Genomic DNA, 27,576 nt, shown 5'->3' on the forward strand with positions numbered 1-27,576 from the left:
GGGTGGAGACAACAGATACATTTCCAGAAAGGAAAGTCTCATTTGTACTAAATTATATTCTCAGAAAAATATTTACACAATTACAATTAACTAACAACTTCAAAACTAAAACAAAAACAATCTGGGCCCAAACAAAATCCAAAAACATCTCCCCTCCCTCTCAAACAATGGATTTTCCCAGTAGGGCTGATTGAAAACACCAGGTCCTTGTCAGCACTGTTCACGGGCGCGCTTCCATGGCAACACATGATCAGGTGACCTCAAAGAAAAGAGAGAATGATTACAACAAAATATTAAATAAAGTCAGTTACTTCCTCCAATCAAAAAATACATTTACCAGATAAATTAGAATATAGAAGTACAAAAAACAGCACCTGTTAGGGAGGGGGCAAATCCCTCACAATGTCCAAACCATCTCAGTCTGGCTTCTCAGACTTTATCTCCTACACATCTGACATGAGCTGTTTCTCTGATGTATTCATTTCTGATTTTATCCATCCATGTCACTCACAAAGAGAACCTCAACATCTTCATCTCCAGCTCTGCCTCCTGCTTCTTCGTCACTGCCACTGTCTGTAAACCGAACAGCATTGCTGGTCTCACTACCGTCTTATACACCTTTCCCTTCATTCTTGCTGATACTCTTATATCACACATCACACCTGACACTTTTCTCCACCTGGTCCACCCTGCTTGGACGCGTTTCTTCACTTCTTTTCCACATTCACCGTTGTTCTGGACTGTTGATCCTAAGTACTTAAAATCTTTCACTTTCTTTATTTCTGTTCTCTGTAACCTCATGTCTCCACTTGGGTCTCTCTCGTTCACATACATGTATTCTGTCTTGCTACGGCTAACCTTCTTTCCTCTCCTTTCCAGAAAGAACACTTCCTGTAATTTATGCAAATCATACTTAACGGCCATGCAGAACTCACACTCCTCTGCAGAACAGGAGGAGTGCTGGTATCTCCCTTTTTTGGAGTTTAGCGTCTTTGTAAGTTAGACCACGATTATGTTTGATTCCAGAGCACGTCAAAATGGATTGTCACTCAGTGACATTCTTTTTACAGGCCCTAATCTAAGCAACAACCTCTTAGGTGTTCTAATGTGGCTCAGAGAAGAACAAGTGGCAGTGACCGCTGATATCAAGCAAATGTTTCACTGTTGTGGTCAGAGGCCCACGGGAACTTCTTATGATTTCTCTGGCATAAAAACAATGACATGGAACAACCAATTGTGGAGTTTTGCATGACAGTACATGTTTTTGGCAAGCCTGTTGCCTGTAGTTGCACCCTATGGGCTTCATCCTGCATCAGAAGACCAAGAGAACCAAAACAACATGACAAAACATCTTGTAGAACATTACATATGTGTTGATGATGGCCTTACCTCTGTTTCATCCAGTGATGAGGCAATCTACGTATATTGTCAAAAATGCTCATCAAACATTGGCTTCATCGAACTCAAGGTTGCACAAGATTGCATCAAATGACATTACTGTGATGAAAGCATTTCCCAGGGAGGACCTGGCAAAGGGTCTTACAGATCTCAATCTCAGAGCAGACCCCTTACCATTGCAAAGCAGCCTTGGAATAAGTTGTGACATTAACACAGATGATTTTATTTTTCAAGTCTCAAGTGAAAAGAAACCTCATACTCGTACAGGAGTGCTGGCAGCTATAAACAGGTTTGCAGTCAGAGTGAGTATTCAAGGAAGAGCTCTTCTAAGAGGGCTTTTGATTGAAACCATCAAATGGGACGATCCACTTCCAGAAGGCAAGCTAGAGGAATGGAGTGCATGAAATTACATCTTGAACAAGTGAGGATCCCTTGACAGTATACCTCCATATCCTTTCATAATGCAGCAAATAAAGAGCTGTGCATATTCTGCAATCCCTCTACTAAGGCAATTGCTGCTGTGGCTTATGTCAAGATTTCAGATGCAGAAGGCAAAAGTGAACTTGGCTTCATGTTTGGCAAAGCAAAATTTGCTCCACAAAGAGAAGTGACCAATCTGAGATTAGAAGTTTCTGCAGCTGTCCTTGCTATTGAGATTGCTGACATAATATCTGAGGAGATGGATGTTCCATTCCACTCAACAAAGTTCTTTACTGACAGCAAGGTAGTTCTCAGCTACATTCAGAATGAGTCCCGGAGATTCTTTGTAACTGGGTGCAAAGAATCAAAGAATGCTCATGCCTTGGAGAACAGCAAGTGGTTCGCAGGATCAGATTTTCTACTGACACAAAACAAGCACACTGAGCAAACTGAAACCTCTTTCAAACTAGTCAACCCCAAATCCAACCCAGAGATTCATCCTACAGTGACATGTTGTGTAGCAGAACTCACAGACTCTTTCATGGACCCAAGTCATTTTGAGTAATTTTCATCATGGTAATCACTGTTGAGGGCCATAGTAAGATTGTATAAGAAGGAGAATCAAATGAGCAAATGTCAAGGTTGGCATATGTGCAAGGATCTCAGCCCAGATCATTTTCTAACTGAAAATCATGTCATTTTGGGCTACCTTCAATGCAAGCACTACACTGAATTACTTGCATGTATTAGAGATCAGAAGGAGATGCTTAAACATAGCCATCAGTGGAAACTATCACCCTATATTGATGACTCAGGTTGCCTCAGAGTAGGAGGCCATCTCTCACAAGCCAATCTCCAAAATGATGAAGCAAACTCATATATTATTCCTAGTCATCATCATCTGACAGCCCTCGTGGTATGTCACTATCACCAGTGCGTACAGCATCAGGGATGTCCATTTACAGAGGTTGCTGTGAGATCAGTTGGCCTTTGGATTGTTGGTGGAAGACGAAGCTTCAGCTCAGTTACATATCACTGAGGGTTAGTTGAGACAGAGTTCGGAAGAACAAAAGGTGGCAGACCTATTAATAGATCGTACCACAATCTCCCTTCAATGCATAACAACATTTATGTTATGTTATAGTCAGTGCTTTTGGAACCTTCACCATAACCTCTCGGCGAACATGGGGAGACTATATAAACAGTAAAAGTTGGGCTATCATCTTCAGCTGTTTAAATGCCAGGACATGTTGAAGTTATGGGATCCATAGTGTCCTCAAGCCTCATCAATGGCTTTCAAAGATTCATTTTCATCTTGGACTGGAGCAATTGAGATCCGACTGTGGAGCTAACTTCATAGGAACATGCAAGAAGCTTGGCATCGCTCCAACAATCAAACTGCGACAATCAAAAAATCCATGACTTCTTAAATGAAAATGAGTGCATATGGATTTTTAATCCACCTCGTGCCTCATATAGGGGAGGAAGTTGGGAGCGAGCGCAAGATTGGCATCACAAAGTGCATATTAGATTCCATGTTAAGTATCCCAACTCAGCATCTCATCCACGAAGTGCTAGTTACCTTTCTAGCTGAGGTGGCTGCCATTGTGAACTCTTGACCTTTAACTCCTGTCTCTTCTGATCTTGACTGTCTCTTTCTTCTCACACCTGCTACCCTCCTTACCAAGAAAACTGGTGATTCCTCCGTGCCTCCTAGAGACTATGAGAGTAGAGATCTTTACAGACATCAATGGAGGCAGGTGCAACATCTCTGGAATGTTTTCTGGCATCACTGGAGGAGCCAATACTTGCCCATCTTAATGCTTTACAAGAAGAGCTGTAAGGTCCTCACTTATTCCTACCTATCTTTGTTCTGACCACTTGACTTTTAAACAAGGTTTCTTTTGAAAAATGCTTTTGCTGCAGTACTGGTCTTTTTTCATAAGTCAATGAGCATGAAGAATAGGTGAAACTGAAGGAGATGGCATGCAGGAAAAGGAAACAGAACCCTAGATTAATGACTGTAGAATGTAGACTTCTCATATTGTGCACATACTCTACTACTAAGCTGCCTTTCTGAATATTATTTCTGACGCGATTCTGATTTATGGTCCCTTAATGCATGCCATTTTCTGTTGTCACTACCTGCCGTTTCAGGAAGAGTGAATACTGCAAGTATTCAGTGCAATCTGCTGGATTTTCTTAGAAACATTTTTAAACTATTTTGAATAATTAACTGTGCTTACTGTATTGTTTGATAACTAGGATCAGTTGGAATATATGTCTGATTGAACAGAAATGATTTCTGTAATGTGCAAGACGACATTTGTTGTGAATGAGTGGACAATCTCAGAGACAAACTCTTATAGCAAGTAAGCAAGCATGTCGAAGCATGTAGTGACAGAGAGCAAACAATTGCTCTCTGTAGACACACACACACACACACATATATATATATATATATATATATATATATATATATATATATATAAAATTCCCCTCTCCCCCTCCGTGGGTGGTCTCTCTCTCTTTCATCCTCTGAGCTCGGGTCCTCTACCAGAGGCCTGGGAGCTTGAGGGTTCTGCGCAGTATCTTGGCTGTGTGTAGAACTGCACATTTCTGGACTGAGATGTCTGATGTTGTTCCTGGGATCTGTTTGAGCCACTGCTCCAGTTGGGGGGTGACTGCCCCGAGGGCCCCGATGACCACAGGCACCACTGTGGTCTTCACCTTCCAGGCCTTCTCCAGTTCCTCTCTGAGGCCCTGGTATTTCTCCAGTTTCTCCTGCTCCTTTTTCCTGATGTTGTGGTCACTTGGTATTGCTACATCCACCACAACGGCTTTCCTCTGTTTTTTATCCACCACCACAATGTCCGGTTGGTTCGTCATTACCATCTTGTCTGTTTGGATCTGGAAGTCCCACAGGATCTTAGCTCGGTCATTCTCCACCACCTTTGGGGGTGTTCCCCACTTGATCTCAGGGCTTCCAGTCCATATTCTGCACAGATGTTCCTGTACACTATGCCCGCCACTTTGTTATGTCGTTCCATGTACGACATAAATGGGCGAGAGACGAAAATATATATATATATATATATATATATATATAAAATGTATATAGACAGACAGAGAGAGAGAGTGAGATGGAGAGAGAGAGGGGAGTGGTGGAGTGGGCTTTCTACCACCCACTCAATATGCACAAAATTTAACTTCTGGATCAAGATAAAATACAGTGCAGTCCCACACAAAGCACTGACTGGACATGCATAAAAATAACATAGAACTTGTTTAATGTTCTTCATCTGGTGCTTGTGAAATCCCCACACCCCTTCATGAGCACATCCCCAGGACCACATTGGGCAACTGCCTATAAGGACAATATAAAAGAAACATCACTATACTTGGACCAGTATGTATAATTTTGACCTTACATTCATAAAAAAAAATTGCTTTGCTCATAATGTTTTGAAATCCATCTTGTATCATCATTCTACTGTGAAAATACATCAGTAAATGACCAAAGCTAAAGTTCTGATCGACACCGGTTAGCCAAGAATACCAGAACGCAGTATTCCTGCACTTTTATATCCATGAGGAATATTAGGAACACCTTCTGTCTGATGGAAGTTGAGCTACTACAGTCCACCATGCTCTCACTTAAACTCTGCATTGTTTTGTCTTGCTGCCTGCTTCATTACTGGGGTAGCTGTATTTACATGGGTGCTTAGATCCTAGTGCAAAATGTTAGAAACAGTCTCTTAATTAAATCAAATGCATTGTTGCACTCTTGTCTAAATGTTCTCCCAACAGACAGTAAAGGGCAACCTGTGCCCCAGTGCAAAGGAAATTAGGTGCATTAACAAGTCAATGAGGAATTCATGTGTGTATAATTTCACAGTGAGCACATCTGACCTTTGTTAATGATGCCACTCAAAACTCTGCAGGTGGTGTTTCTGAAATAAACTCCCGGGGGATCCTACGTGCATCGCTGGAGCTGCGCGCCCTCCTCCTGACGCACGGAGGAGGAGAAAGGAAGAAAACACATTCTATTACAAAGTGAAAACAAACAGAGAGCATTGTCCATCAAAACTCAGCAGGTGTTTGCTTTATTTTTTATTTTTTATTGCCGTTGTCTTCTTCCCCTTTGAAGCATCAAAACAGAAATTATGTGGGGGCAAATTCCTGTGAGGCATGTTTTCATTTGAGAGTGCTCATCTGTGAATGCATGTTTATTTTTTTTATTCCTCTGAGCAGAAGACAGAGAGAAAGCAAGCGCGTGAGAGAAAGATGAAGAGTGGGTGAGGGGTGGAAGTGCTTAACTCATTCACAGGCTGGCTTTCTTCTCCTGCAGAGAGAAACAAGAAACAAAGAGAGCGCGTTCCCAGGGTCCTCCATTCACAGTTGCTTAAATTCACTCCTGCGCTTTTGCTCTGATAGATCAATCTTGAGATCCACCTCCAGCCCATACTTGTCAAGTTTTGGACTTGAGAATATGGGAAATATTTATCCGCCGGGCCTGCGTCCTGGGTGTTGTGAAGAGTTTTTTGAATGTTAATTTTTCAGTTAATATTGTATTTTACACACTGTATAAAAATGGCAAATGTACTTTGTTGCATTGTCAATAAACAATTGACAATGAATATATTGTTTAAAAACATAAAAAAAAATTTTTTTCCATAGCCCTCACCCTCTTCTGTAGGAAAGCATTTATTTAGTTAAGCTTTTAATGATCTGATAATATTGGCACAATATTTCAAATATTACCTACTTGGTAGATTTGGGAAATATCTAAATTTTTATTGTATGTTTTGCATAATTATGCTTTTCTGTATACTTGTTCATGACATAACAGATTATAGTTGGTATGCTAATACTATTCAGAAAGAAAAAACTTAAACACTATAGGGTTTGAATGACTGGCAGAATGTTCTGTTCGCGGTTTGAGCATCTCAAATTGTAGTTTTTGAGCTAGAGCAGATTAAAGATTGTCAAGGTTATGAAAAATTGGGTGGACTAGCCCTTTAGCCATTTATTGAACCAAAAGAGTATAGGGTAAGAGTATAAGGCTTTCTCTGTGAAGGCATCATGATCAAATTAATTGCACGGCGTTCTGGACAAGTTTACAAAAACATCTCTATACAGTGTGCAGGGCAGAAGGAACTTCCGGGTCAGACCCCTTGTCAAAAATTGTGAAACCATGGATTATTTAGGAAATGGCTCCCTCTTCAGTTCCGGAGTGCAATGGTGCCATTTCCAAATATGGTGTAGGATTTATATCTGATCTGTCCTCACCCCTTTCTGTTTGCTGCAGCAAGGTCTTTCTCAGTCAATCAGCGAACAGAAAGAGAAGTGTTCTGTTTTAGAGTCGGTCTGTAGTTTTGGCAATGGTAGAGGAGGAAGTGAACAAAGCCATTCAGTCCTTGTTGACCACTCAAGCTAGTCGAGTAAATCAAACGGGGGAAGGGATTTTAATTATATTTTAACTAGAAAAGACAGGAAAAGAACCAGAGAGGATATTAAGGAAGACAAGACATCGCTTTTATTACAGAGAATCAGGATTTGAAACAAGTGGACTGTTTTAGAACAATGCATCCTGGAGAGGAGGCCTACACCTGGGTCAGTGATGATGGCTCTAAGGCCTCTCGCATTGATTACCTCTTCTTAAGGGACTGCACCCTAACTGATGCTAGATTGTCAAAGGCTTTCTTTTCCAATCACCTCCACCTGTCTTGCATCCTTTCACTTCCTTCAGGTACGACGACCGGGAGAGGTCTGGAAACTCAACCGCTCCATGCTGGAGGACCAGATTCTGATCAGCCAGTACTGGGATCGGTACCGTGAGTGGCAGACCCTCCAAGACCTGTATGAAACACAAGCACAGTGGTGGAAGATGGTGAAAGGTAGGACCCAGACTTTGTTCCAACAAGCAGGGAAAAATAAAACGACTAAAGAACAGAGACTCATATTGGGGCTGCAAAAACCCAATATCCAAGTTATCCAAATAATCCAAGTTTTATCTCTGAACTGAAGACAGAAAAGGGAAAAATAGTAACACAGAATAAATGAAAAAAGTGATCGAAACATTTTATAGTGAATTATATACACAAAAAAACAGTCAAAGAAAATATAAAAGAAACTTTGGAATTCCTTGAAAAATGTATAAAAGAAACTAGTTTTTTAGAGCAGGGTTTTACCCTTTTAGAGCTTTATCATTCACTGAAGAGTTTTTAAACAGGAAAATCTCCAGGCTCAGACAGACTCCCTCTAGAATTTTATTTAATATTTTGGGATATTTTAGCACCTGATTTACTTGTGTTTACTGATTTTAGCAAATTAGACAAACTCCCAGATAGATTTAGAACAGGTATATTTACACTTTTATATAAAGACAAAGATAAGAAAGTTCTTAAAACTGGCGACCTATCACTCTTTTAAACGTGGATTGCAAACTTTTTAGTAAATAGCGCCATGTGTTGGGGATTTAATCCACCCGGGTCAAGCCTGCACAGCGCTGGGAAGGAAGATCAAGGACAGCCTCATACTAATCCGAGACACCATGTTTGTGAGAGATAGAAACATTTGGCTGCTAGTCCTAAATTTTGATTTTGAGAAAGCTTTCGATTGGGTCTCGCACCAGTACCTTTTCCAGGTACTGCAAAAAATTGGTTTTCCTGGGAGGTTCGTGGGTGGGACTGCTGTACCCAGACATCACCAGCAGATTTCTGGTTAATGGGTTTCTGACAAAAGCAGTGAAAGTGAACTGCGGTGTCTGTCGGGATTGTCTGTTATCTGCTCTTCTCTATGTGACCTGCATCAAGCCACTTGCGCAGATCTTGAGAAGGGACCCACAGATTTCAGGTGTAAATATACCAGCGAGTGGGAGCAGGACCTGTAGCTGTTTTTAGGAAGTCATTACACAAGTATTCAACAAGCCATGGACATTTCCAGTAATAAAAAGACCAATGCAATGACCAGATTCTGGCTTGGATCCTATCTGAGGAAACTAAAACTGACTTTGACTGTGATTTTAGAACCCCTGTAGCTTTTAACCTCCCCCGGCATATGCTTTTATACAGCAGAATTTCTAAGAAATTCTTAGAACGTTTTAAACTGGAAGAAGAAGAGATCAGGATTTTAACCAACCATCATTTTATTTCTGTTGTGCAGGACCGGGAATCAATGACTCCAGTGCGCGGCCTCCTGTACGGAGATGCCACCACAGTATGGCGCAACGTGAGCCATCCTGTCCTTCCAAACAAACTCCAGGACCTGTCATGGATGGTGCCTGATGGGATCCTCCCGGTCAGAGCCATTATGCACTCCCACTGCATGTCACCAACGTCCATCTGCCCTTGACCCGGTTGTGGCGCCATGCGCAGGAGTCGGTGAGGCCCCTGCTGTAGGAGAGCAGCGCTGCTGTGGACCTTTGGGCAAAGGCCGGCTTCTTGAAATTCCCATAGTTCCAGCAAGGGAGGTCCTTCATGGACAGCTGTAAGGGGTGCTGTAGGAGTGAGCCACGGGAAACTAGTGGAAAAAAGCTTTGCAGAGATGTGGTTCACCCTAGCCACCATCTAAGACGCCATATGTGTCATGAAATGCGGGTGTGGTGGAGGTGAGAGAGAACGCTGTGGACCAGGAGATGAAGATGAGTGGAGATATAATCATAAATACAGCTCGATACAGTCCCAACACAGGCAGCACAGTGAGCGGAGAATAATGCTAACACTGGTAGCAACTGACAGAGACTGAAAACGAGAGCTGCAGCTGACACAGGACTTCACAGTTCAACTGTGACAACGACTGCGACAACATATGACCACATTAGACACATACGACATCTGACTACGCCAAGGATCCGACAACAGACAGAGACAACAGGTAGACTTAAATACGCTGGGATAATCACGGGAACGAGACACACCTGGGAACAATCAACGGGGGAAGACATGACAGCACAGAGACTCACAAGAAACAGAAGCTAAAATAAACACACAGAAAACTCAAATCACCACGGGCTGTGGTTTAAACATATCATGTTTAAACCATGTCACTTTTCTTGGTTCGTCTGTGTATACGTGTGTATTTATATGGATAATAGATATTATTCATTATTGTAAACTGATGAGTCTATAGGGCAGCCATAGATTCAGCTTATTCATTCTTTGGTAAATTATTGGTTTGTGTTTTATTTTGTTTCCTTTTTTTAATGTTGTAAATTCACCAAAATAAAGATAATTTGAATCTTTGATTTAACCTCAGTTGTCATGGCTTGTTTGTGACTTTTCTTGAGTAAATTAGTTTTTATTTTATAATTTCCGCTGCTTTACTGAACTTTATATTGAGAGGTAATCATAAATATTATATAAACTTTATTTTTTTGTGTCTTAACTCTCATTATGTCAATTTTTTTTTGTCTGGAGATTTTAAAAGCAAAACAAAAACTTAACCATTAATCAATCAAGGAAAGAAAAAGCAAAAAAGTTCAGAATATTAGCATTTTCGTAAAGTAATTGTCAATGGTGCTTTGAACCAGCTTACATCTTTGTAAAGTCTTTCTCCCTCCACATATTTGGACAGCAAATAAGAATATTTGAGGAAGACTGGGTTGCAGTTTTGTCTCTTCACTGCATTGATAGGTTCCACTGATTACATGCGTACACATATGAATGGACAGGAATAGGTCAAAAGGTGCTGCATAAACTCTGACCCTCACCAATCTGATTTTGATTAGGTTGCAGCCTCAGGATGCTGAAACCATGCGCATACTGGTGTGATGTTTGGCCTGACAAAGCCGCTGTGCTGTCGAGTACAATCTGTCATTTTCAATGGCTGAACTCTTCAGCCCCAGCGCTTAGCCCTGCAGAGACTGCTGCTGGCTCACCTTAACCCTGTGCATGCGAGGACTGAGGCAAATGTGGAGGACTGTGACAAATGATACAAGTTTTACGTGTGTGGGGTCGGTTGGACCCCATTTGTAAACACAAGGGTTAAGGTAATTAATTTAGAGCCTTCATGAAGTCAATGTAGTTTGCGTTTGGAGAAACGCAAACTACAATGCGATGTACAGATCACATGATTTGATTTCTGCGACTCGTCCAACACAATTGAGCAGTCACTGTAATGCTGGCAGCTGTGAGAAACCCAACCAACTGGATTATTGACCACTTTACCTCTGGAGAGTGTGGTCAGCTCCGCAGGAAACCAGACATTCACTGTTTTTCATCACTGTGTCCATCTCAAACTTACTGTACATCGCAGGAAAAATCTAATTTTCTGCAGTTTTCACTAGCAGTCAGCAGGTAGACAACAGGGAATGGGAATCCTCAATCCAATATTTTGCAACAGTGACTAGCACTATCAGGACAAAAAAGCCTGAATAAACTGATTGAAAGAGTTTTATCTGCTAATTATGATTTTCTCCCTGTTTATTAATTTAAAGCATTAATAATGATAAATACATTTTAAAATACAATTTGTCATAATTGAGGGTAGACTTCTGACCCACATGCAGAATCAGACCCGGAAACAACTGGTGAGTTACTATTTTTATTAAAAAACAGAAACAATCTAAAGGTTCTGCAGGTGATCCGAGGATATAGGTCTGAGTCACGCCTGGAAGCGGAGAGAACAGGTTAATGGTCAGGCGTGCAGCTCCACTCCAGGCCACTCCCCAACGGGAAGCCGAAGGGGAGAGACCTTTCTTAAAGAAAAGCCCAGAACCTGACACAATTACTGTGTGCAGTTTAGTGATACAAACCTCACTTCTTCATGAGACTGCTATTCTAAAGAAGTGCATTACAAATAGGNTTTTTTTTCATTTAATTATATTCCATTTGTGCATATAAATGTATTTTGCAGTTAAAGTCAGTAAATGTGGCTGACACTGCTATATTCAACGTGATTGGTCTGCAGTTACGTTTTCATGTGGGTTAACCAATCAGGCGTTAGCATATTTTTGCTAACCTCATGCAAAGATGCAAACAGAGTGAAAACATTCCATCAGATTCCAGGATTGGATCAACAGTTGCTGCTGTTTTACCCTGGCGGGGCAGATTTTCTGCCCCTCTTGTTGCTCCTGAGGGACAGTTAACCCAAGAGATTGTTCCTCTGGGGAATCTGCCAAACAAATGCCTTGCAACCACTAACTGAACAGCAGAAGAGACAGAAACAATTAGTCTGGATCTTTAATTGGCTAAAGGGCAGAACTCCACTCCAACCATGAAATGTGAGTTGTTACCATTTATTGCTGAGCTGCAGACAGAAACAATGTTCCTACAATATGCATAACATTAAACAAACTTTGTTTTCCACAGTGTGCCATATTGAAATAGACTAATGTGCAAATTTCATGCTTTAAATTCTCCAGAAATCCGTGAAATTCTCCAACAAGCTGGTTGGTTTGAAGCAGCTAATTTTGCGTGGTTTAGAAGGTGCCAGCTGCACGCCAGGCTTGGAGCATGGCACAGCCCATTAGCAGAAGACAAACACCATGACGGAGGGTCTGGTGAGCCTCAGGGTCGTCATGAATATTTATGTACACATGCACACACCCAACACAGACATGTCGCTTCGCCATCAAAGTCAGCCTGCATTCACACACATTTCATTTCAGCATAACAGATGTGGCTGCATGCAAGTCTATGTTTCAGGCAGCTGGAGCTACGCCAGAATGGAAGAGCGGTGTCGTTTTATCTCCAGGGAAGGAAAGACAAAAACTGAATGTTGGCTAATAACTTGAAATTAAAGCAAAAGATTAGTTTCCTCTGTTTTGTTTCCAGGGTTTCCCTCTCGAAAGCATGAAATCTGGCCTGTCTAACTTAGTCTGCCATTGTCCAAAGCAGTAGTGACCAAAGCAAGGTTAACAAAGTTAACTAAAACTAATGAAATAATAAAAACTGAAAATGGGAAAACATTTTCATTAACTGAAATAAATAAAAATGGTAATTAATGGGGAGAAACTACAACTAACCAAAACTGTATCATGCATTTGTAAAACTAACTAAAACATACTGAAATTATACATATAATATCCTTTGTTTTTGTATCTATGAATTTATTTACAGGCCTTTCGAACTGATGTGAAATTAATTGATATTTTTTCCCCACTCAGGCAGTTTACGCCAAATTATGGTACTTTGTTCTCTTCCTGGCGACGCCTACGCCAGTCCACGCGTTGGCGACAGCAAAAGCTGGGATAAAACATCAGAATCTGTTGGTTGTTCAACAATAATTGAAAACATTTTTTGAAATTAGTATCTTCTGTTGAGTATTTATTACCCAGTCACATGCAAGATCACAATGCAATGCTACGTCTTGTTTGAATTCTGCAACCAAAACCAAAGCTAAAATGACTACTAGTATTACTAATAAAACTAAACTGAAACTAAGCAATACTTAATTAATAACTAATAAAAACTAGCAAATGCACTCTAATACTAATACACCTGAGTGTTTTCTGTACTAGTCTCGTGTTTTGTAAAAGCAGTCTCTGCACTCTTTGACCCATAAACATCAGGAAGACAGCTGCCATGTTTGCTATTTTCATAGATCCATCATATGTGGTCATGATATCACTTTCCAACTTAACCACATTGATGGATGACACGCAGCACAAAATCTATTTTTTGCGAGCTCTGGAGGCATTTCTGAATGTAAGACAGTGACAGACATGATTTGGCAATTTGACACAAAACCCAGCAACAAAAGTAATCAGAGAACGTGGCATTCCTCTGAACAATGACAAGGCCTGAGGGGACGCCTCGTGCAATTACTGGAGAAGCTCTGTGGCATGTGCATTGTTCGCAGAGGAAATTTATCTTGCATACATTACCAGAGCACATGCTTGAAGATACTAGTGTAAGCTCTTAGCAGTGACATAGTCCTGTGGTCACATTTCAAACAGGCCCAAAGGAAGAAAAGAGGTCTCTGTGGTTTCCACTCTGCAGCTAACAGAGTTCAACGAGAGGCTTTTTTACAGCTTAACTGATTAATGGATAACTTTGAAAACATGATGCAACGCTCCAGGTGACGTAATCAGACCTAGCATTGTTGGGAATCTGTAAGATTTTTCTACCGTAGCAACTGACTGACAACATCTCCATTAACTAACATAGTAGAGATTAAGTTCAAGTATTGGGATCCAATGCCAAAAAACACACAAACATTTTCCACACAAAGAACACATTACAGTTTAATGTTTTCAGGCTTGATGTTTATTTTGCGATTATTAATAAGTGATCGTCTGAACACAGCAGTGGTTGATTGGCTAATTTAAACACCTGTTTTACTGATGATCTGGCAGAAAGATGGTTTGTGGGTCACCTTATTTTTCTGCAGCAGATCTACGTGTGAAGGTTGTCAAAGTCAAGCTAGCAAAGCTAACCTATTGACCTCTCCCTCTATTTTTTTAGATAGAAACATTTCACTGTCCCTTTGACCTTATTATCTAGTTGTGTTATTAGATAATGACTTATCTAATTTTGATCACGTTTATTGCAAGTAGACTTGAAATAACTATTTTAAAAATAACTTTTCAGCAATATACAGGACTTTGTTTTAAGTAAATAATTCCTTAAAACTGATTAAAAAAGTATTAGTTCCATTGGCAGATTATTTCACTTATAATATGGAAAAAAATGTCTTATTATAAGTGAAATAATCTACTAACAGAACTAGTATTTTTCATCAATAATTTCATGTAATCAATAATTTTCATCAAATTAAAGTTACAATATACAAGCAACTTTTATATTGCTGAAAAGTTACTTGTAAGTTAGCTTTGTCTTATTTTAAGTTTACTGAGATATTTGCACAAGAATCTAGAAGCTAGACTAAAATACTTGGTAAGATTTTGTATTTTTGAAGAACCTTTCCATGGCAACATCTAAAAATATGTTTAAATATAACTCTAACTCTTTTCGAAAACTAGTTTAAAAATTAAAACTGTGGTTCTGCTGCAGCTACATGTGCACTCCTGCTGTTCCTGAAAGAACTGTTGACTAGAAGGAAGAGTAAATATTCCCAGGCTCCGTCCACAACACTCAGAAGACAAAAACAGAACAAAGACGTGGGGCATGAGAGAGGTGCCTCAGGAGACACGATGTGGTGGTGGTGAGGGGGGGGAGGGAACTAAGACTTCGAAAAGGCGGGAGGCAGGCGAAGACCTTTTGTATAATTTCTTTGTAACATGAATCCGGTCTTTCCCCCCACCCCCCTCCACCCTGCAGAATGTGGTCCGACCAAGGTTTTGGGCGTCAGGTATGAGCAGCTGCTGTTGAGGCTCTGCAGACCAAAGAAAAGTGGGGAAAAGAGGAAGGAACAGTTTCTCACTGGAGGGTGTTTTTCCCCTGTCCCTTTGGCTCCGGCGGGGCTGCTGCCAACACTTGGACCCCGGCCCAGGAGAGTGCCATGTGTCCTTACAGATGGGCCTTCTAAATATGAAGGGACATCATGTGCAGATGGCCAATTTTGCCTGGGCATAGTTCAGAGACAAATTGCCAGATCTGCTGAGGACTGAAGCATGGCTAATGAACATCTTGTTTTAAAACAAAGAAAGAGACTCCACTCTTTCATTAACATGAACACATCCCTGATTTAATCTATGTTTTCACAAATATTATTCTTTATAAGCAAGATGTTTCATGTATAATTCACAAAATAATGCAAATTCTACTTGCTTCTTTATTATCTCTTTATTGGAAAGTTCATTTATTGCAGTGAATCATTTCAAATGGTCCGACTTCTTTACTTTTTTCACTTGTGACACAGATGTCTGAGATTTAATGTATACCGATTCCAATCAGATACAGAAAAACAGCTGAACTGACTTAAATGTTTCTTTTTCTAAAAACAGACATAAATGTACTGAATTAATTTTTTAATAACTCTTCATCAGTACAGCTCACTTAAATACACCCACAACTTCACAAATTTCATCCAACATGGAAAACTTTAATTTGTTCAGTCAGTGCAATTAGGAGTATAACAGACAATGTGAAATTAAAAAAAAATTAACTGAAACTGACTAAATCAGTAGGTTGACTAGCTTTGTCAAACATGTAAAAACAAATTTAAACAAACCTTCTTTCAAATGGTTCAGAAAGTGCAAATAGTTATTCTAAGTATAATGTAAAATAAATAAAAAAAGCATTACATCACTCATCACAAAGCACAGAATTAGGCTGAATAGATCCACGTTAAGGATCAGGGCACATTGCCACGATAACCAATATTGAGACCGATACATGTATTAATATCGAGTTAGTGCATCTCTAGCCATTATATTCCAAGTTTAGCTTTGTATGACTCCAGGTTACAGTTATTTAAATGACTAAATTACATAAAATCGACAAAAACAGGTGTGCAGTTGGTATCTTTCTAACTGTAACTGTTTCTAACATAAACTGTATGTCTATGCAGGGCCGGATATACAAGGAAGTGGACCCCGGGCTGGAAACCATTTTGGTGCCCTTTCCACTAAATAATAGTGCAAGATACATTACATTAATAAGTAGTACTGCACATAACTGGGTATGAACTGATGATACCAGCAGATAAAGGTAGATTTAATACATTCGTTGGCCATTAGCTCCATGTTGTCCCAAAATAAATTACCATAACTTCATAATTTTCACATACTTGAGTATTGTTTATATTCATAAAAGTCCCAAAATATTATTTCAACTCAGCTGATATGGGCCTATGACGTGTATATAAAGTATAACGTCTGCAAAATAAGCATTCATTAAAAATACATATATATGTGTTAAAAAAATCATGCTAGTGGGAGGATCAAGGCCAGTAAAAACTTGCCTCTGCATACCTCAAAACCCTTTCAAACTGCTGCACAGAAATAATCAATCCTGTGCATGCAGGTCAGCCAAATTCAATACCTGTGATTCAGATACACAGGCCTCTAAGCACTGTTCAGCAAAACAGAAAAAAACAAAATCATTTCTGTTACAGGAGACACTGATCACATTTCTGAGACCAGAACACCGGCTTTCTCATTAGCTTTCTGTGTTTTTTCTTGAGTGTGTTTAAATAACCATCTCCAATCTCGTAAAGTCTGAAGATATGCTCTGAGGATAGCGAGTCAAGGATGTTTCAAGCAGCTCTTCAGCACCAGAAAGGTAGTCGATAGAGAAGAAATTCCCTCCCAGAAGGGTTTGGATCAAACTACAGAAGAAGCTGCTGGGTCTAAAAACCCCAGTCAGACTTCAAACCTACACATGCAAGACAAGCCGCCTGGAAGCCCTTTAACGCAGGCATGAGGGTGGCTGTCAGTTCTGCTCCTGCCAGCTAGAAACTGTTTCTTTGATTTTCCTAAAACATGATTCAGAACATCTGATGATCCGCTTAAAACACACAGTAAAAAACAAACGACAAGGCGTGTTAAAATTATCGTGTGGTCTGCAGCTCGCTGGAGCGGTCCGGTGGATCTTCTTCTTTCATGAAAGCTTGGTAAAAACTCACATAAGTTGTCTGTGGTTCATTTTACGTAGGTTGTCAGAAAATGCCTGTCAGTTCTTCCCTATGTTGTCATTTATTCGCATATTTACTTTGACACTGCTCTCACCTTTGAGGAAAATGTGAAGAATTATGACCACTGATCAAACCAAAATAAGAAACCTCCTACTGATAAACTTTATTTATTAAAGTTATATAACACATTTCATTTAGTGTGAACCGCAGGTGGAATATAGAAAATAAGGTTAACATCAGCAACGTTTCCATCTTGTTTTATGCTTATGAGTAAGAAACAGTTGATAGGAACAGCAAAATTTGAAACAACTATCAATTTCACTAAAAAGTTTTTACACACGATTGAGGTGGTTTTTGTATTTTCTGAAAGAGCTTAAGCGCTAAAGAGAGATGGAAACACATTTGTCAAATAACTTGTGACATAGCGAACATTTCCATTCACTGGTGAATCTCTGCCTTACCAAAAACCTGAAAAAGAAAAACTTCACTCCAAACCTTCAGCACAAAGGGGATGATTCTCTATTTTTTCTGAGGCATTTGGTCCATGATAGTTTGGAGTCTCTACTTCCTGTTTGTTACAGCCTTAATATGTAACAACAACATTAGACAAAATTACATTTTGCATAGCCTAGATAATTCATTCCAAACCAGTAGATTTGGCTAATTCACATTCTTTCCTCTTTTTTTGCAACATCTTAACTGTTCGGCTGTATGGGACCCGTTTTCACTTTTTATAATAGCAAAACGAATAAAAGTAATTATTTTTTTAAACCTGAGACTCATTGGCCTTGGGTTATTTTCTGTGAAGAATGTAATTCAGAAAAATAAAATTGATGACCACATACCCGACATATTTAGTGTTGTTTGGGTCCACCAGACCAGACCAAATATCATAAAGCCTTACAGGTAAATTTGAAGATAAATATAAATGTTTACTTACACTGAACAAAAATTTTATATGAACATCTAACAAACTTTAAAAATTTGCTCAAAACTTTTGGAAGTTGGACGGAAACATTCTCAGAGGAGATATTAAACATATGCTTCATTTTTAGTCAGAACTGGGAAATTCTAACTTCTGAGTCAGAAAACCAAAATAAGGTACCACTCCACGTTGTCTTTCCACTCAGAAAGTCAGAGAATTTCTCAAAAGCCAACTTTGACATCCAATATGGCGGCTCCTCGCATCAACAACGGTAAAGTGTGGTGGAGACATGTTAGTTTTATAAGACACACGTGCAACAGTGTGTATAAAATCAATGTTACATGTTAAGTCAATTGGTTAATCCACAAAAAAAAAAAAAAAAAAAACTAACCAAAATTCCTTGAGATTTATTAGACATTTTCCCTGCTCAAACCTAAACAAACAGGATAGGGGTTATAACTGTGAGCCTTTATTTATAGCTTTAGTCTTCTGTGTGTGATAACAGACACTGCTGAATGTAGACATAAGCTCAGTTAAAGTAAGCAGATGAAATATCTGTAAGGTGGGATTTGACTGCCCCACGCACTGACATCAGCGCCGGCTGAATTAGCTGACATATGCCTGAAAGTTACGGGGCAGCAGCATTATAATTCTACTGGGATCAAACAGCACACTCTCTTTAATGAAAACAATGAGCCAATACATTAGATTATATGGCTGTCATGGCCGGCTATCACTCAGGCAAACGCACTAATCCCACATGGACAACTGGAGCCAACAGCTGCACTCCTCCTCCAGCATGCAGACAAGCCCGTCGGAGGCATTCCCAGGCACCCAGACACTGATAAAGACGACCAGCCTGTGTTTACTTTAACTGATAGGCCCAACTACCATAAAGTTTCCAAAACTAGATATTCTTATCAACAGCTCAACCAGCGTTGTCATAGAAAAGTAAATTTATCTATTAAAAAACAAGAAGACAAGGAGACAAAACAGCTTTTTATTTTTCTGGGTCATCTTTTTAAACTTAAGAATATTAAACACAACATGTGTATTGCATCACAAAGAAGAAAATGTTTTCTGGTTTGAATTCAAGGAGAAAAAACTTTTTCTGGGTACTGAGTCTATTTCCATTTGACCTTGCAACAAGTGCTTGTTTTCTTTACCATTCGCAACTGAAATTTGTTATTTTATTCTTCTCAAAGCCGATTAAAATATAGAATAGTAAGAAAAATATGAGCTAAATCATTTTTGCTCTCTTATTTCACTTTGAATTTTGTAGCTAATTAAGTCTCAACAGTTTCAAACTTATCTTTAGATTGGCTGTTTTCTGTTTCCATTTATTCAATAAAATACTTAAAAACAAACAAAAGTAAAATCTTTATACGCAAGGGTTTGGAAATGGAATTGTGATTAAAAAAAGATTACAGTACCAATGAATTTTGCCAGCAATAACATTTTGGTAAAAACTGTTCATCCTTCATGTTGTCTTTAACTCCACTGGCAATAAATCCTCACAGACCAACTAAAACAACTTCAGCCACACTCAAATAGTAGTTAATCAGTCACAGAGACTGGTTTTTAATCTCAGGTAACACCACAAATAAAATCTTCAGATCAATCTAGCTTCATATTTGCTCCAATGGTAAAAGAAAAAAACAACAACAAAAAAACAAACAAACAGAAAAACAGAAATTCATCTACAGACGTCCACACAAAAATATGTTTAAAGAATTGACAGTACAGCCATGAATATGAGCAAATCAAAGATATTTCAGAGGGTTTGTCTTTAGTAGTGATGCCAGACAAGAAAAAAAGTGAGCACTGCCCAGTCAAAGAGCTGTAGTTGCAGCTGAAGAATGGCAACCGTCCCACAGTCATCCCACGCTCTGACTGGCTATTGGAGCGAATGAAAGCTCTCCAAGAAATTACACGACAGATTTTCAAGAAACCCCGGGAGAAAACTGAGAAACTGGTTTAATGTCACAATTCGTCTAAAGCTGCTCTAATTGGAGGGGGCAGAATCAAAGCTGAGCACTTAGCCAAGACATACCAGAAAGGAAAAGTATTTAGAGACTAGAGATCATTAAAAAACAAGGTTACTGAAGTACTGAGTATCTGATCTACTGTATATATCTTTGTATTTGGTTAAAACAAGCTTGTTCTTCTTTCAGGGAAGTTACTTGTACTTCCATTGGTAGAGGATTCTGATGTAAGGGCGAGCCCACATGTAGGCAGATATGTGTGGAAACTAAAACATTTCTATGCATTTTGGTCTCTCATCCACACAAAAACTCAGTTAAATACAACTAAAATGTATTGTTTTTAAACTCCAACCAAAGTGAAGATGTAATAAAACTCTGTATCTGTGTTTGTGTGGCTACATGGGAAACAGTCTATGACCAATAATACGTCAATATATCTCTACACTTGACAGGGAGAAAAAGAAGAATTTGAATGGTTTTAAGTCGTTCAACATTTTTTCTGTATTATTTCCCTATTTCCGTATTATTTTTCCCTTTGTTGTGCACACTGTAATAAATTAATAACACCTACATCTCAAAGTTTCATTTTATTTGAATGACAAGTAAAAGAATCATATTTTACGGAGCCCTCTAGAGGACATGAGAAAAATGCTTTCTTTTGTGTTCTATTGCAATACTTTTGCATTACATCGCAATATACTTACTGCGATATTTGGTGGTCTATTTTGTATACAGTCACAAATGTCAATTTAAAATTTCAAATGTATGCACATTTAAAGAGCATCAGTGTTTATTCTTAACTCTGGTGCAAAAAACTGATTGAAAATTGATTTATTCACTGCATGTTTATGTCTGTGTAAGTTTGCAAAAGTATTGCGAGGGAACGCTAAAGTATTGCGAGGAAATTAAAAAAAATAAAAAAAATCCCCATGTCCAAAAAGGGGCCCTGTAGTCTTTTGCCCTCCAGTGCTGTGAGCATGCGCAAGATTTACAGATGTAAAGAATAACACGAATTATGACTGGGCTCACAAACAAATTTCCCGGCACCATGTTTAATTCCTAACAGGAAGTTGTGGTTGTTTTGAAGCTATTTCATTGGCTGACATAGGTTTCAGCTTTATGGTATACTGCCCTCTATGGGTTTGGCACATTTAAAATAACGCTCAGGCCAGATTTGTGTGGGTTCATTTGGATGAAAACTTTTCTGAAAGCAATCCTGTGTGTATATTATTTCTTTAAATGATGTGGCAGAGATATTTGTTACATATGTGCAAGGCCCAAGAGTAGACATGTCTCTGAATAAAATAACTCAAACAAAAAGTAAGGGAAAACTTAGTAAAAACTTCAAATTTTTTTCCCAAAAGTTACTCACGTAAGTGTAACTAGTTACTACCCACCTCTGGTAGGAAAGTATTTATTGTCTAATTTGTGATTACTGTAAGTAGCTTTACTTTCCCAGCATAAAAAACAGCCTGTTCATGTTTTGATTGCAAAAGCTACTTTACACAGAAAGAAAGCGACTTTATCGATTCCACCCTGCCTTTAAATGCAGCAAAGGATGAAGACTTGTTTAGTTAGAAATATTTCATTACAGCACGGATTAAAAAGCCCATCCTTTCCTGTCTGTGTATGTCAACATAAAAGCTCTGCAGAGATTTACTGCACGGCAGCCCGGCTCACTCACCCATTATTACAGAAGAACATGACCATCATGCTGATGAACACTGGACTCTGAAATCAATACGGGTATGTGTGTGAGTGTGTGTGCATGTGTGCTGTATCTACTGAGCTAAATGGCTAAATGTTAGGGCTTCTCCTCACACACCGGTTGGGTTCATTTCCATACAAGAGAAACGCTTTTAGCCTCAAACTGTATTTGACTAAGTGTCCTTCAGGGTTCGTTAGGGAGCAGGGCGGTTCAGACGGTGCCTGATTTAAAAGTTATTTGGAGGAACCGGGGTCTGTGTGAGTGGCCCCCCGACCTAATCTAGAAACAGACAGCTTACTCCTTCTCCAGAGGAGGGAGAGGGGAGATGAGGATGTAATGGAGGTAACCCAATTAAGACGAGGCTGATTGGGTAAAAACAGGGGATCAGGGCGGGACTGAGAGTGCTGTCCTGTTGTGAGACAAAGAGAAAGAGGGAGGCTTCCACTTGGGTAGGAAAAGTTTAGACAGGAGGTTTAATACTTTCTCATTTAAATAAAGGACAATTTAAAGACCAGTTAATCTAACTGGTCCTGTTTTGGGATATTAACGCTGTCAATCACCCTTCTTGTGGCGTTGCTCATCCCCAGCCCTTGATCTCTGATACACTGCAGCTAGCAGAGCTTATTGTGAATGCTAATGCTAGTTAGCATGGCCACCGATGACTGCAGATAAATGGTTTAGGTGTAACAGTAAGTTCTGTCCTCGCAATTAGCACAGCAAAGACATGAGGTTGATTGACAGCGCTAAGACCATCCTCCTGGCTCTGATTGGTTATTTTTGGTCAGTGGAAGTGCATTTCGTCAGATGGCAATAGTATCTCAGGGAGGAGGAGATTGATCCTTTCACAGATTATCTGTTTCATATTACACTGCCATGATATGGTGACAATTTAATGAATACGTAAAAAACTTTTTTTTATATAAAAGTTACATCCTCCTATTATTTAATTTCCCTTTGGGATCCATCAAGTATTTTTGAATTTGGATTGAATTTAATTTTGAAAATATTAAGGTTAAATTCAAATTTGCAGAGATAACATTATAGTTCATTCTAGAGAAAAGGAAACAAAAATTGGAATCAGATTCTATGATATTTTTAAAATGCTTCCTTAAAATACCTGCTTAATACTTTACTATATAGAGTTTCCAATAAAATGTAATAGATTACATTAAAAATTTGTATTTTGAAGTTTTTTTTAGTTCAGAAATGAGTCTGCATATATTTCCTTCTGACAACAATTGATTCACATTAAACAAAACAAGCCAGAACATGGACAAAGTAACTCTGAAAATGAGGTGATTGGTAAAGCACAGCATCATTACAAGATTCTACCAATTAGTTAAGGACAAAAATGTGGAAACATAACTTACAACATTATGTCTAAAACAAAATCCCTGTATCCACTACCACGTTCTTCCCTCTGTGACATTCCCAGACGTTCCCTGGCCAGCTAGGAGAAATAATCCCGACAGGGAGTCCTGGATCAAACCCAGATCCTGTCCCCAGCTAACCATGCCAATTAACCCTCTAAAGGAAAAGGAGATAAAAACATTGGTAACTATTATCTCAAGTTTTTTTATTTTTTTATTTTTTTATCTAGATCAACCAGAGGAATTTTTCCTTCCAAAAAACAAAGAAAATACAGCTATAACTTCTATCTACATAATTTAAATGTGGCTGAAGAGTGAAAGGAAAAATTGCATTGGAACCTCACTAGAGTTCACTTCAACCAAATAGGGACCAAGGTCTGTAGGTGCACCAGAGCTCACAACAAAGTTCAATTACACATTCACACCTCCCCATACGAACTGGACTTTCTAGATAAATGACTGGAGTTGATTAAATATGACTAAACAGAGTTGATGAGAATGTATCCTAACTCTACTTAGCGTAACACTTACGGTCTGCATCAGTTACTAACCTGTTATTATGTCAACAAACCCTCATAAGCTAAATTTGGAGTTGAAATGTTTGGTTGGCGAGTGGCTTCTCTGTTTAAAAAGTCACAAACCAAATACCTCGCATACCTCAAGCATGTTCCAGACAAAGCAACACATCTGCATGCAGGACCTTGAGCTGCACAGAGTTGGACAGATTATACATCTCTATTCAAAGTATCTGTGGATTAATAAGGTGTAAAATGTTCTGCAGAATGATCCGATAAAGATACAGTGAGCTGCAGCCTTAACTGAGGGAGTTTAGGCAAAAATACAGAACCGGAGCAATTAGAGGAAATGAGGCTTGAGTTTGTAAAAGAAAAAAAACAACAACAAAGAGAGATTCTGACTGGTTTCACAGAACCAGGAGGAGTACGAGCATTCACATGGACACATATCATCACAACTGGACTTTCACATCAAGTTAATGCTTCTTTACTGGTCAAAACACAAAAATTGACCATTTAACATCAGCTCAGATCGAGACCAACACTCACAGTGCCACGATTAACACAAAACACAGAAATAGTTTGTCTTCAGTTTGTTTTACTTGCAGCAGTTATGGATTGGCTTTTTGCAGACTTTGCAGCTTAGTCTGGGAATAACATCCCATCACTGAGCATTCTTTGGGACTTGCTAATTGTTGTAATATTACTAGCAACAGAAGTCAATAATATACTCCTTTGGGGTCCTGGTAATTTTGCCTCTGTAGTTTTTCTAACCAACTTTTGTTTGGGCACAAAATGGTGCATGTATATCTGAGCTTACTGTCCCCACTATACACCTTGTAGTACTCACCAAGGAGGTGTGTTATCGCAACAGACAAGTGATCAATATCAATTGATAATACATCTGATAGAATATTCAATACTCAATACATAGAAAATACCACAGGAGATAGGCACCAGTACCCATAGCGACCCCACTAGGGTTAAGCGTGTAAGATGATGGATGGATGGATGGATGGATGGATGGATGGATGGATGGATGGATGGATGGATGGATGGATGGATGGATGGATGGATGGATGGATGTATGGATGGATGGATGGATGGATGGATGGATGGATGGATGGAATATATAGAATATTCACTGAACTATGATTCATAAAAAAGGCCAGCTAAGCTAGTTTGGTGGCATCAATCTTTCTTTGGTTACCTAGCGACAACAGTTGAGTAACTTGCACAGCAGCAGTTTAAGGTTTTGCTACCATCTCATAACTCCTTAAAACTAAGAAAACAATGCAATGAGGTGAAAGCTGTGGATAAAACAGGAAAGGTCACGCCACCAGTTTGGTAGTAATTTAGATATTTAAAACAAATTTTTTTTATCATTTATTATCAAAAGACAATTACTGATATCGACTAATATGAAACGCTTATATTGTGACATGTTTTTCAGCCATATCGTCCAACCCTAAGGCATTTCATTCCAATTTTGACAACAGGCAATTTAAAGTAATGCCAATAAATGACCATTTTTAGTTTGACATGGATGGCAGCCATTGGATTTTGAACTCAGTAATATTTGAGGACCCCCATCTGTTTTAGAGCTGGAATTCTGATTTTAGAGGAAATTCTTGTTGTATTTTAAAACAGGGAAAATCTAACTTCTAACTACAAAGAGAATGCCCTATCAATGTAGCACAAGTTTAATCAGAAATAAACTGTGACAAGGTCAAACAAACAGTTTCTTATTGAAACGTTCACCAAATTTCATATGCATGGTGAACACTTTTGACTCTGCTTGGTCTTTGTTCTTGTTGTATTTCCAACTGGGAACAGAAAAAAATCCAGCTTCTGTCTGGAAAGAGGAGGTTCCCATAAGCCTGGTCACTGAGCATTTTAATGAGACCCCCCCACCACTAGCCCCCCACTGGTTTTGAACTTGGAACTGGAACAGTTAGGTTGGTTTGAAGTTATTCCCAGATCTAAGCTGTGACAACGCCACCAGCAATGGTTCCCTGAGACGATCTCCACTGCACTTCCTGATGCAACAAACGTCAAGAGAGGGTAAACAACTCTTACTTTTATCTGTTGGTGCTTTTTACTTTAGATTTTCATCACAGTTAATTCCTTCTCAGCAACCTGTGAAAGGTTGATACCATTGATTCCAACACTTCTTGATACAAAACAACCCAAATGCACAGATACTTGGCTATGTGGAGCTCTACTTTAATTATTTATGGGTTAATACTGCAGACTAGTTCAGTAAGAAATGTTTCCATTGCAGACTAAAGCAACAATTTGAGTAAACGAAAATCAGAAACTGTTTGATTTTTACAAAAACGATAACCTCCAACTATTTCCCACGACAAGTGAATTATAACAGGCATGAACAGAAACAAACATTATAACCATACTGCGTGTAAAACAAAGCTTTCCATCACATTTACTGGCTAAAAAAAAACCCAAACTGCACTCAGAGTCCTTCAGTTTTAGCCCTGCGGCCATGAACAGTGGTTCTTTACAGGTCCAAAGCAAGGCGTATTAAGGCTTTAATAACTTCTCCAGACTTCAGAGCACAAGGTCACAAGCCTTTAAAAACACCTATCACATGTCAGAGTGTTTAAACTGGCTTTTATCGGCTGAAGCCAGGACTCGGAGTGCTAATGAGCAGCATCAATTACGCAGTAATTAATTACACCTTTTAGGGTTTTTACAACGCCCCGAGCTTTTTAAGGTCTAAAAAGCTCAAACTAAAAGTTAAACAAGAAAAAACTAGACCAGCTGGATATACTTACTTATCTGTTTGCAAATGTAAGTGCAAAGCGAGATTTTTTTTATTATTATTATTATTATTTAGCACGCAGTTATACTTGAACGGTGTCCATGAGTTTGCGCATAGAAATGTCAAGAGCATCCAAAAAAAGCAGCTAAATTTCCAGTAAAACTCGCCGTCTGTTGCCTGGTTTAAACTTTTTTCTTTAAATAAAAATAATAAAAAGAGGAATTAAAATGCGGTTTAACTCACCGCTTCGGTTCAGCAGGAAGATATGAAGAAACAGCGGCAGAAACGCTCGTAGGAAAGCCATGTCTTCTCTTTGCTCCTCTCTCCTATCCAGTCCAAATACAAACTGAACACAAGTGGAGTCGGTGTGGAAGAGAAGTTCGCCAGCAGCCCGGAGGAGACAAGAGGAGGAGGGAGGAAGAATAGGAGGGAGGAAAAGGGGAGGGACGCAATTAAGGTCCTGCCGGGGTCCTCCTCCTATTCCTGTTGAAAAAAGCAGCTTATCTGTTTCTCCTGCTCTAAATTCACATTTCTTCTTGGAAGGAAGTCCTTAAGGTTGAGATTAAACATGGCTGCCTTATCGCGCCACACCTTTGAGGTCCCGCTGGCTGCATTCACACAACTTATTTCCTCCCATATCAGTTGGAGGTGGCGAGTCCTTTTAGGACTAATTTTGCAGATGCAGAATATTTTATAAAAGCACAACAACAAAAAAAGACTTAGGGCCTGATATGGTTTATCTTTAAACTGCAGACATTTAGTTGTGTGCCTCAACCTCACAAAAATTCACAGCTTTTTTTTTTTTTTTTTTTATTATAAAAAATAAAAAAAAGAAAAAAAGGGGGGGAAATTAATTGTGGATAGGACCCCAGCATTCAAGTGGAGGTTGCTTTTTGTGGATGATGCAGTTCTGTTAGCTTCCTCGGATCGTGGCCTTTAGCGTTCACTGGAGCGGTTCACAATAGACTTATTACAGTGTTTTCGCACCTA

At 39.1% G+C, this 27,576-nt stretch overlaps 1 protein-coding gene across 3 annotated transcripts in view; it reads right to left on the bottom strand.

Moving 5' to 3' along the window:
- Positions 1-27,019, bottom strand: part of mcama (melanoma cell adhesion molecule a) — an 83,487-nt gene extending 56,468 nt beyond the window's left edge. Inside the window, exon 1 of one of the 3 annotated variants that reach the window (XM_015030491.1) lies at positions 26,830-27,019. In XM_015030491.1, the coding sequence (XP_014885977.1) occupies positions 26,830-26,890 (61 nt within the window). In that variant the 5' untranslated portion in view covers positions 26,891-27,019. The remainder of the gene's footprint in view (positions 1-26,829) is intronic. The other 2 variants (XM_015030489.1, XM_015030490.1) reach the window with 2 other exon arrangements.
- Positions 27,020-27,576: the final 557 nt, after the last annotated feature.

This window comes from Poecilia latipinna, unplaced genomic scaffold, assembly GCF_001443285.1.
Source record: "Poecilia latipinna isolate Pla-1442-1.1 unplaced genomic scaffold, P_latipinna-1.0 Scaffold183, whole genome shotgun sequence".
Lineage (NCBI taxonomy): Eukaryota > Metazoa > Chordata > Actinopteri > Cyprinodontiformes > Poeciliidae > Poecilia > Poecilia latipinna.